A 12,870-nucleotide genomic window follows, 5' to 3' on the forward strand; every position below is an offset into this window, starting at 1 on the left:
GAGACATTCACCGCATGACATTCATGCTGTTCCGCATGTGCAGGAAACAATAGAGGCAGGTAGAAAGGTGGGATGCGATTAGCATCCCGGTGGTCAGAATGCCAGCATACATAATACCGACGCCGGTATCCCAACTACCACCACGATACAGTCACTGTAATCCCAACATCAGTTAGGATGCCTGAGCTGGAATACCAACTGCCAGGATACCGAACATAAGTAGTTAGGATTAGGCTGGGGAAGGAGGGGTCGGGTTTAGGCACTTGGAAGGTAAGGCTGCACTTAGAAAGAGGGAATAGGGCAAGGCTGCAGGGCAGGGAGTTCGGTTTAGTAAGGGGGATAGGGTTAAGCACTAGTGGGGAAGGTTAGGTTTAGATAGTCTGTGGGGGTGGTCAGTTTTAGACAGGGAGGTACAGGGTTTAGGATTAGGCACTGCAGGGGAGGGGTTAGGGTCAAGCTGTGGGTGGTTGGGGTTTGTTAGGGTTAAGCTCTGGGGGGGGGGGGGTATACTTACCTGCCCCTAATGTGATTCCTTCCTGTCTGTTTTCTGAACGTCAGAATCCCAAACGCATCCCTGAAGGGGTTGTCTCTGGAATGTACAGTACCAGATGGTAGAATGGGCATATATTTGTAAAATTGCATAAATCACCGGTACTTATGCTTCTCCTTTGTTGCAAACAAATTATTATTACTATAATTAGAGTTAATATAATCAACCCTGACACTTGATTTATAGCAATTACTTATGAAATATAATTGAAACTACAAGCATACTGCTTTGTCATAAGTGGGAATTGATAAATATTGGCTGTCTTCTTGCAGGTGAAATGGATGATGTACTGGATTGTATTTGCCTTTTTTACAACTGCTGAAACCTTAACTGATATTATCCTGTCTTGGTAAGTAGTAGGATACAATGCTGGCTGTAAATGTATACAAATATACTGTTCTGTTTCTTAAATGTCCCCTCTGATTGGTCATAGCAACTGGTTCTGTTATTGTATGCAATTCTGGTCATTTTTATTCTAGGTTATTGGTATCAGGGGTAGTATCAGATATATAAATGAATGGTATATAATCTTGACTTAAATATACATTTGTTGGTTAAATAAGTAATAATGGTTACATGCTTATATTTCCCAGAAGAGGGCGCAAAATAAATGATTCAGAGGAAGGTTTAGTGCTATTTTTCATGGCTTATTGGAAGTACTTGTATTTAAGCCTGGGTGAACAGACATCAGGAAGAAAATGAGTGTACAGCACCTAAATCTAGAAAAGTCCCCCAGCTACCATTACACTTCTTAGGTATTTTGGTGGGAATTTTTCAATCCATCACTTACTGTACTGCCAGCAGTTTCTGCAAAAACAAAACCACGTTTTGTACGTAGTCCTTCAACACTTTCTTCTTGGCATCAGGCCCAGCCTCCTATGACTCTGAAACCCCCTGCATCTGTCTTGGCCTAATACTCACTGATTAGCACCGGGGCCTTTCGGGATACTCAAGATAGAAAGAAGCAATAGAGTGCGCCAATATTGAGTTTTAATAATACCACCACCTTTTTAGCTTAAAGCCTCTTATGCAAAGAGGAATTCTGCATTTTTATTTTCATAAGAATTACTTTAAAATAAAAACATTCAATAAAACATGCAAAGTACAGATGATTTTTCCATTAAACAAATACTTGATGACCCTACACATTTCGTCTTAACGACTTCATCAGGGGAAGTTCAAAGTGACTGATTTTATTACAGTTAATTATTACTATTTAAAAGGTTCATCATTAATAAAAATCAGGAAAAAAATCCACATTGATGATCTAATATAAATAAGCAAGTGCTCCACAAAAATTGGTCTCACGTTGGGAGGGTCTTTTTCCAGAGAGATACCCGGCAGACAGTGATCCCACATGTGCCTCCTCCAAATAGGATGTCAATGTAATTCTTATGGCAATAAAAATGCAGAATTCCTCTTTGCCTAAGAGGTTTTAACCTAAAAAGGTGGTGGTATTATTAAAACTCAATATTAGTGCACTCTATTACTTCTTTCTAACTACCTATCCATTGCCCTTTACTAACAGGGGCTATCTGCTTCCAATATATACAAAATCATAAGTAGTGACCTATAATAACTAAAATAATCAGTGCCCAGTTGTTTATTTGGCCCATTCTCCTAGATGACCAGAATGACGCTGAGCAGAGCCAGGTTTTTAATAGGGGTTTCCTGTGCTAGATTTCCCCCATTCTGACAGGTAAGATACCTGAACAGCATGTGGCTAGTTAGAGCTGTCTCTCCTATAAAACCTATTAGCAAGAAATTTGTGTTTATCTGGAATAACACAATATTTTATCTCTGTTGAACAAACTCTGATAGAATTGAAGGCTCTCACAAACACATACAAACAGACCATTTTTAATGTTAATGTATTTTTAGCACTTAAAACATAACATAAATTTAGATCAGTTTGGAATAGATGAAAAGCGACCTTTAGTAAATTAATTCCCTGAAGTGCTTTTTGCATTGTTTATTCCTGTACTATTATATTTTGGAGCTACTAGAGAAGTTCCTATCCCACAGCATACTATTACAAACCCCAATGTGTATTACTCTGGTGCTCACTTTAGAATGCTAGTTGATATGTTTTCTGGGGGGGGACTGGACAATGCATGGAGGGGGGGATGGGACGATGCATGCCATTTGTTCACCGTGCAGGGAGAGAATGAGGCAGCCCAGCATCTTGGCATGCCCCCACAGTGATAGAAATAGGGGGTGCTGTGAGGCTCTGTCTCCTTCCAATGAGCTCAAGCAGAGACCTAGGCTACACCGCAACAATATTGGTAGGTATGCCTTGGACTGTTTATATAGTAAGAAGAGAAATGTGTGTGTGTGGTATATTAAATATATTGTTGAGTATTTCTGTACCTTGTGTAAGAAGAATGTAACATGACCCTGAGTGTACATATGAGAAGAGCACCGGAAAATCCTGCAGTGAATACCAGTAGAGGGATGGTCATAATGAGCATGTTTTTATCAGCCCTCATACCATATCACTGCATTCAGAAATAATGTACCTACCTCATATATGTTCAAAGGCAGACATATATAGTTCCTTTATTAATCACACAGTTAATGAAACTGGATCTTGTCCTTGAATAATGGAGCCAGATCCTTGCTGACAGTCTGAAAATAGCTGAAGGCGGTCCTTGGTGATGCTCCTAAACCAGGCATGAACAGCATATTAGAACAAAGGTGATAACAACTTTGTCTCTGATGTGCTGGGCATGAGAACGCTGCAGTGCAGAAGTCAGGCATAACCAGCACTGTTAACAACAAATATCACTTCCCGCACATTCTGCCTGAAAGGAAAACTTTCAGCTTATATATTTGCTTTACAGTGTAGGGTCAGTGAGTAGTGCAGCACTAGTGGGCTACTTGTTACTAGGGACCATGACTCTTTCTATAAACAGTAAATATAGCCAATCCAGTAATTACACAAAGGAATGTCTTTTTATTAGAAACTAGTTAAAAGCTTGTCAAAATGACAGCTTAGTCCCTATGTCAGTGGTTCCCAAACTGTGTGCCGTGGCACCCTGGGGTGCCTCAGAGCACTAGCAGGGGTGCCCTAGGTTGATAGTCTAAGACCAATTCAAATTATTTATGGTCAATAAAATAGGCAAAACCAGTGCTTGAGGCTTCCAATCATATAATATCTGGACAAACAGAAACAAATTCTATCCCTCACCACATAACTGAACCTAAGGATGACATATGAACACAATTTATTTAGTTTAATATTGACCTAGGGGTGCCACAAATAAAATTTCATACTCTAGGGTGCCGTGGTTTGAAAAAGTTTGGTAACAACTGCCCTATGTGTTCCTACCTACAATTTCTGTCTTCACAGCTCCCTCTCTCCATATCTAGCAAGTTTGAAACAGATCATTTTGCTTTCACTTTCTGTTAAGGAGTAATTTGGTCCGTCGAGTGGCCTCTAGTGGTCAACGGCTCAGAGCTGAAGCGTAATTAGTCTTTTATATATAAAGATGCACACTATTGTCATATTTAAGAAGGGTTTGTTTTGCTTGATTGGTTTGGCCAGACTGACTATTGTTCTTGGATTATAGTACATCATTTATAAAATTGCTCTTACAGTAAAAACAGCAAATATTGGCACTGCGTGTTCAGTTAGTGTCCACCTCTGAATCTAAGTCAGCCACAAATCCCAGCCTACTGTATACAGATAATGCCCTAGAGATCTGGAACACCATCTGAATGGGATCTATCAGATATGGGGTGAGCTGACAGTAGTTGTGCTCAAACGATGACAACATCTGATCATTTATGTATGTGTGTGTTCCACTTTCCTGCCTGGAGCGTTGCTGTCTGCTTTGGTTCTTCAAGTAAAGTCCGATTTGTGTTGAGATAGAATAGACTGTGCTAGAAATACCACAGCAGACAGCAACATCCCAGGCAAGAACGAGGAACTTTGTGGAATTTGAAAGGTGCAGGGTGCTAGAATGAAAACTATGTACTACATAGTAACATTGTAGTTGAGGTTGAAAAATGAAATATGTCCATCAAGTTCAACCTTTTTGATATATACCGTATATAGCCCAGTCTGATAAAGGTCTGTGGGCTCAGTGACTAATTTCATCCCCTCTTTCTTTTAGGTTTCCTTTTTATTTTGAGTTAAAAATTGCATTTGTGATTTGGCTCCTCTCACCCTACACTAAAGGATCTAGTGTGCTTTATAGGAAATTTGTTCATCCTACACTCTCCAGTAAAGAAAAGGTATGTCTGTGTGTAATGTCTCATTGAATGCTACTAACATACAGTACTACGTGTACATGTGTGTACTTCATGTGCTGTGAGCATTACTTAACTCTACACTGTAGAGCCAATGATGTGGTAAGGACAGTTTTATTATACAGCAGGATATCTAAAAGGGTAAATACTTTAATGAAAAAGTCTTATTCTGTAAGTTCTGTATTGCATCCTTACAAATGGTAGACAGAATCTGATTGGTTTCTATGGGCAACATCATCTCTTTTCATTTTAGACGCTTTAGTACATTTATCCCCTAGAGTTTTAGGGGATACGGTCATTGGGTCACCAGCATGTTATTCGACAGTCATTAGGTCGACACGCATTTAGGTTGACATGGGTTATTAGGTTCGACATGTGTTAGGTCAAAAGGTCAACATGGGTTTTTTCACTCTTTTTTTTTTTGAGCCGACAGGCGGTATTTCATGCCCTACCATCCACTAGGTGGAACAACATGCTGATGACCTAATGATCCACACCCGAGTTTTAGCATGTGTATATTTTTGTCCTTATTCCGCACATGCTTATTTAAACACAAGGAGGATGAATCAGTTGTTTTGCTGGCGGCTGTGTAAGGGGGTCCAATATTGCAATACAGTTACTACACTGTTCTAATCGCAGCCTCCTGAGGTGGCAAACATAAATGTGTGAAAAGTGTCCTGTTCTTCCATTACAGCCAGTACTTTAGTTGGTACTATCCACTTTGCATAGCTAAACCTGGTCTAATTATGCACAAGAATGTAAATTGATAGCCACTCAGAACAATTGACTTGCTTCCATTATCATGGCAATTACAACAATTGAATCACCCCATATATAGAGCCTTTCACCACAATTCAATTCTTCATTATTTGTCAAACATTGCTGAAAATTCTCATAGTACAACAATACAGATATTCCGTCATACCTGCAAAGGAAAATCATTTTTGACCGTGAGTTGGTGGGGAAACCATCAGAATGCCTGGCCACAAGTCTTCACTAAGCGCAAGTCTTCACTGACAATTGTATTTTAGTTGAATGTGAGTGGCCTGAGGGCCAGATGTATCAAGCTTCAAAAAGTGATAAAATGGACAGTAATAAACAGAGAGCAATCAACTCCTTCCTGCCCTTTTACGGGCTCGGTTTGAAAAAAATGACAGGTAGGAGCTGATTGGCTGGTTGTTTATCACTCTCCCCAAATATTTACTTTGAAAGCCATCATTGCAGTAAATTCTAAGCATTTACAAATTAAGTAACTGCATTTAATAATGTATTTTTATATATTAAAATATGGTTTTACAGGAAATTGATGAGTACATAGCTCAAGCAAGGGACAAGAGCTATGAAACAATGATGCGTGTTGGGAAAAGAGGCTTGAATCTTGCTGCAAATGTTGCTGTAACTGCAGCTACTAAGGTATAGTATACAGTATAGTAACAGCTCATTTGCTCATGTTTAATTTACTAAGTACATCAAAGGCATTCTGAACTTACATTTTACCATAGTCTGTATACTGTAGATTTGGGGCCTTATTTAGTTATCAGCCCGTGAAAATGATGGAACACTACAGTAATGTCAGTGCTGGCGGCTGTGCGCGGCCAAATGGAGCAACACTTGAACTACTCCGTTAGCCCCCTTCTAGTGGTCATTAGCATGCAAATCACTTGAATTCCCCCATAGAGGAGAGTGGCAGCATCAAGCTTTTATTAGATTGGATGGATGTAATTGTATTTGTAAGGATAAAAATTGCGCATTTTGTGTGTGTGTGTGTGTATATATATATATATATATATATATATATATATACCACAAATCAACCAACAACTATATATATATATAGTAGAGAGATCCGCACTCCAGATCAGGACAGCATCAGTGGGGTGCTCCGCTTAAAGTACCACTAGTGTACCAAACTATAGTTCCAGGGGCTGATCTACAAATCAACCAAGCGTGCACACTCCAAAATTCCAGCAGTGACAATTTTATTATGTATCATACATCACCATTGTGATAAGTCAAGCAGTCGACGTTTCAATGTACAGGACAATTGCTGTGGCGTTGTTTGGCTGTCATAGATGCTGTCTTGAAAAAGGACCATTACTGGTCCGAAACGTCGACTGCTTGACTTATCACAATGGTGATGTATGATACATAATAAAATTGTCACTGCTGGAATTTTGGAGTGTGCATGCTTGGTTGATTTGTGGATCAGCCCCTGATAGTTTGGTACACTAGTGGTACTTTAAGCGGAGCACCCCACTGATGCTGTCCTGATCTGGAGTGCGGATCTCTCTACTATATATATATGAAAAAGGGTGGTTGTGGCCCCAATATTGCGCTTAGATGAGCAGCACCTCTATGGTACCTTGCTGTTAATTGAGGTACAAGTTGGGTAAAGATATAAGGGAAGAATAGGGGTGCGCTAAAGATACCACTGAAAGACTAAACATATAATAAGTCAATAAAATAGATAAAAACAAATAAGCATTTATTAATGGTTTGTCCAGCAATGCAATTTCATTTCACTGTTTGAAGGTTTTCTTTGTCACATATAGATCCGCGGCCCGACGCGTTTCGTCCCTTAGGACTTCATCAGGGGCGATGAACCAATCAATTTGGGTGTATGTGTGATCCTAGTGCCAGGGTTTGCTGACTAGATTTCACGTAGATACAGGTATAACGGTACTTGTTTCCTAGCGCGGCCACAATCGTGGGGATCGTGTACCTTTAAGTTAAGGTACACGATCCCCACGATGGACCCGATTTCCTTTGAAATCAGGTCCATTTTGCCGGCAAAGGTACAAAATCGGGGGCATCGCGTCGGTCGGGACCATTAACATTGGTCCCGACGCGACCGACGCGATGCCCCCGATTTTGCCATAGGCTTCAATGTTAAAATAATTTTTAACATTGAAATCGTGAGCACCGCGTCGGTCTTGTGCCATTGATATGGCACAAGATGAGATGGACTTGATTAAGTCCATCTCACATTGAAAAAAAATTTGAAAAATGTGAAATGGGAATCCTTCTTAGATGGACAAAACCATGTGCACTGCAGGGGGGGCAGATGTAACTTGTGCAGAGAGAATTAGATTTGTGTGAGTTATTTTATTTCTGTGCAGGGTAAATAGTGGCTGCTTTATTTTTACACTGCAATATAGATCTCACTTTGAAGTAACACCCCACCCAAATCTAATTCTCATCTGCCCCCCCTGCATGGTTTTGTCTAGAGTGAACTAGAATAACCTCCTTAGTGCCATGGTGGGAATCGAACCAATGACCTCAGTGCTGTGAGGCAGTACTGCTAACCATTACACCGTCCATGCTGCCATCCTGCTTTTAAACTACTGCAAGAAAGTAGATTGTTGCTGGACTAATAAAGTGGTAGGTGACATATGGGAATTGGAGTATAAATTATGCATTGCACTTTTATAGCTAACACTGCCACCACACTTGTAGGGCAAATTTGTTCTCAAAATTGACAAAACTATGTGCACTGCAAGTGAGGCTGATATAACATGTGCAGAGAGAGTTAGATTTGGGTGAAGTGTGCTCAAACTGAAATCTAAATTGCAGTGTTAAAATAAAAAAGACAGTACAGTATTTACCCTGCAGAGAAACAAAATTACTCACCCAAATCTTCAGGCCCCCATACATTAGGCCAACTTGTCCTAAGGACAAGTCGGCCTAATGTCAGCCCTGACTTCCCCTGAGCTCCCCCAGCATCGGATCAGATTGGATGTCATACCCTACGCAATTTGGGCAATTTCACCCGATTTCTCTGCCCAATACTCCAGAATCGGGTGAAATCGGGCCCAAATCACGTAGTGTATGGGGGCCTTTACTCTCTCTTCACATGTTACATCTGCCCCACCTGCAGTGCAGCATGGTTTTGCCCATTCTGAGAACAAATCTGTCCTGCGATCAGGTCTGAATTAGACCCATATATCTTGTGCATCCGGACCACTAGATGCTACAGTTTAATGATAGTTCCTTCAGTGTCATGGTGTCTGTACTGTGCCAATCATGCCCCCCTTTTAGCACAACATGTTAGTACATACATACAAGTATTACACTTTGTGCTACATTTTTTCATAATCAAAATTAATTCCAATTGTGTGATTCTTATAACAAAGCTGCGCATTAGAGACGCTGACTATTGTTATACAAATGATAGGATGTAACCACTCATTTGTTTTCAGAGAAACATCTTGGTATTGCAGGAGATGGAGCCTACCCACTACATCTGCGTGTTCCCAGTCTTCTGCTAACTGTGCTTACAGAGCAGCAGCTTAGCACATGCCTCTTGTAGGTCAGGTATAAAATGAACATTTGGCTTGTTCCAAGGTCACTTTCATTGTCTTAAGCATGGGTTTTCAAATTGTGGCCCTCCAGATGTTGTGAAACTACAAATCCCAGCATGCCTTGCCACAGTTTTGCTATAAGGGAGTGTTAAAACTGTGGCAAGGCATGCTGGGATTTGTAGTTTCACAACATCTGGAGGGCCACAGTTTGAAGACCCATGGTCTTAAGCATGACAATGTCTGTGCCAAATGCTGTGTGTTATATAACTGCTCCGTGTACGGTTAACACCCTGGGCCAGTGGGGGCTGCCTGGAGAGGAGGACGTTTGGTTTTGCAGAAGAGTAATTCTGATATTATCCTGAATCTGTATCTATGGAAGAGGGATAGATGAAGGTATCCTGTTGTACAGCAATGCTTCCATTGTAAACCCTCTAGAAACTTCCATACAAAGAAATATGTCTAATTACAGTCTCTACTAATAGATCTTCTGTCTGAACCCTGCTATAATATGTTATAGCACCAATGTGAGAAGGTAATATACTGTATACTAACACTATATTGTGTGCTATATGTATAAGTCTTTCTTGGCCTTTTTGTGCTTAAATGTTTTATTTGACTAGGAGACCCCACCCTCTAAACCAGGGGTCAGGGATCTTTACCTTTTACCCCAAAATATATTTAGATACGCTGACATTACCCCCTTGATTTGAAAGGAAATCATATAATTGTAATACACACTGTACCCCCAGAAATTGATGATCTATCCTGCTAGTACGGTGCACAGCCTGGTGGCAATTGATGATGATTACCATGTATGGCTGTGTGTGTGGTACAAAATTTTGTACCACACAGCCATACATGGACTAGAGATGGGTATACCTTGAAAGTAGCCTATAACCAGGCAAAGAAACTTGGTGCTGCAGTGGCAGTACAGACCGTATGCTGCCGAGATGGTGGGATCACGCAGGCGAGCGTGTTACACACAAAGACCTGATGCACTGCACCAGGTCCTTGTACACTACAGTACTGTAACACACACAGCCGGGCATGCATATAGAATCTATATTCTAAATATTTTGTGTCGGCTGTGCTACACAGCTGATGCCCAATATGTAAAGGTATACAGCAATGACTGGAGCCGCCGGTGATTGACAGCTCAGTGGTTGGTCGCATGCAAAGGTGGGCAGAGATGGATCAGTAGCATAGACCTCGCTAACGACACCCCCATCGCCCTGCATGTAGAGTCAACTGAGGATGTCGCTGATTACCTACAATGTGCCAATATGTCAGTCTAATCCACCCTATTGGACGGCATTCTGTCTAGAGTGTACCCAGCTGGAGCTGTTTGCACACATGTCCAATCATAAGGTATCTATATACTAGTCTGATTTGGGCTGATTTCACCCATTCCTGACGGATCAGGCCGAGAAATCATCCCAAATCAGATGTGTTTGACATCCCCCTTAGGTCCGATGCATGGTCCCATGCACATTGGACCCGAGTCGGAGGTCGGACCTGCTGCCGGCCCCCCTCCCGGCGATTGGAACAGTATCTCCTGCGATACATCGCAAGTGAAAGACCTGCTCAGGGGGGTCGTATGGCCATACACTACTGCAATACATTGCAGTAGTGTATGGCCACCTTTTAATGAGATCAGATTTCAGATCAAATTTTTCATGCAATCCTTCTGCAGACCTGATACCTGAGTCTACATCCAATTCGTGCACATACACTTGTCCAATTTATTGGCAGACCTCCAATCTGTATCACCTGAAAGGACAAATTTTGCTGTGGGGATGGGAGATTTATTACTGATAATATACTGGGAGGAGTAGAGGAACCTATATATATATATTTAGGGACTGTTTAGAGGGGGAAGATTTTGTCTCTTCGTTTCAACATAGCACAAAAACTACTTTATGAATTTGGATTGCATTTCCGCTATTGTATAGCTTATTGTATGAGTCAGGAAAGAAACTGAAGTATGTATTATCCCACTGTGACATCAAGTAAAGGAGCAATACAAAGAAAACCAGATGCTTTACATTCGGCGTCTGTTAGTTTCGTTAAGCAATAAGAGACATCCATATGAGTGAAGTCGTGGGCTTTTCATATCATTATTGCTGGGAGATGGGGACAGGGAATTCTAATTATGCTCCTCTCAAAAAAACAACGTGAGGTTCCCCCATTTTCCAATCATTCTTAATAGGTCCAGGTCCCAGTAAGCCTTCCCTAGCATGATGGCAGTTTTAGAATCATTTGGACATTAAGGGCCTGCTGGTAATCAGGCTAAAAAAGAAAGACCAGGGGCGAAATGTAATAGGGTGCGATTTTTAGACTTTTGCGATTTTTGGTCAAAATCGGCCAAAATCGCATTTTTTCTAAAAATCGCACATGTTATAGGGTGGGAGTCGCGGGAAAAATCACAATTTTTTACCGCGAATTCACACATTTTAAAGATGCGATTTTCAGTCACACTGAAAATCGCATCCAGATGTTTTTCCATTGTAAACTATAGAACTCGCATGTAATAGATGCGAGTTCTAAAGTCGCATATCGCATATGGGACCTTACCAAAAAACGCAAAAAAAATAGACCAGCTTCTTGCAGAACCATGCACAAATCTTTGGGATCTGTGTATGGTTCTGTCCAAAAAAAGGCCAAAAGTTAAAGTAAAAAAAAAAACGGCGTGGGGTCCCCCCTCCTGAGCATAACCAGCCCCGGGCTGAAAGAGCCGGTCCTGGTTTCATAAAATCAAAGGAACAATCAAGTTGGGGTTCCCTGGATTTTATTAAACCAGCACCAGGCTCAAGGGCCGGTCCTGGTTCCCAAAATACGGGGGACAAAATGACTGGGGGTCCCCCGTATTTCAAGAACCAGCACCGGGACCAACCAGCCAGCAGGGTAATGCCACAGCCGGGGGGAGACTTTTTATACAAGTCCCCCCCGGCCAAAGCATTCAGCCCTCTGACCGGTCAGCATGGGCAGGGGCCCTGGGGGAGTGGGGACCCCCCCAAAGAAGGGGTCCCCCCTCCAGAACTTACCTGCCCATGCTGTAACCCGGGGCTTTCCTCGATGCCCCAGGGCTGTGGGCATCGAGCTGATTAATGGTCTAAAAAAATAGATAAAATCCTATTGTGTATTGCTGTGGAACTAGAAGACCCAGCAAGCCTGCACCACATGCAGGGACTTGGAGAACCACAAGTCCCAGCATGTGGGGCAATAAAGGGCCCGCTGGGACTAGTAGTCCCACAGTAGTACAAATAGTTAAATAAACACACACACACACAGACAGTACAACTTTAATACACACCAAGCCCATTCATCCATACTCACCTATGTTGACGCGAAGCTTCGGTCCCCTTGTCCAGTAGAATCCAGAGGGGAGGCTGTGGAGAGAAATCATACTCACCACAGACGTCTTCAGCGCTTCCCCGGGAGCCCTGCAGCATTTTTCCCACGATCACCGTCCTCCGGTGTTCTGTTGACATCTGGGGCTCCGCCCCCCGACCGGGACTTAGGCCCGCCCATCAGCCAATCGTGGTCCTTGAAAACCGGCATGCCGGTTTTCAAGGACCATGATTGGCTGATGGGCGGGCCTAAGTCCCGGTCGGGGGGCGGAGCCCCAGATGTCAACAGAACACCGGACCGTGGGAAGAATGCTGCTGGGCACCCGGAGAAGCGCTGAAGACGTCCGGTGAGTATGAATTCTCTCCACAGGCACCCCAGTGGATTCTACTGGACAAGGGGACCGATCCTTCGTGG

The 12,870-nt window shown here is 42.2% G+C and overlaps 1 protein-coding gene across 3 annotated transcripts in view; it reads left to right on the forward strand.

The window, feature by feature from the left end:
* Nucleotides 1-12,870, forward strand: part of REEP2 (receptor accessory protein 2) — a 65,838-nt gene that overhangs the window by 14,678 nt on the left and 38,290 nt on the right. For all 3 annotated transcript variants that reach the window (XM_083182190.1, XM_083182189.1, XM_083182191.1), the window contains exons 3-5: nt 823-899; nt 4,669-4,789; nt 6,104-6,217. In XM_083182190.1, coding sequence (XP_083038316.1) covers nt 823-899; nt 4,669-4,789; nt 6,104-6,217 — 312 coding nt within the window. The remainder of the gene's footprint in view (nt 1-822; nt 900-4,668; nt 4,790-6,103; nt 6,218-12,870) is intronic.

The sequence above is a fragment of the Crinia signifera genome, chromosome 4 (assembly GCF_055691185.1).
Source record: "Crinia signifera chromosome 4, ASM5569118v1, whole genome shotgun sequence".
Taxonomy (NCBI): Eukaryota; Metazoa; Chordata; class Amphibia; order Anura; family Myobatrachidae; genus Crinia; species Crinia signifera.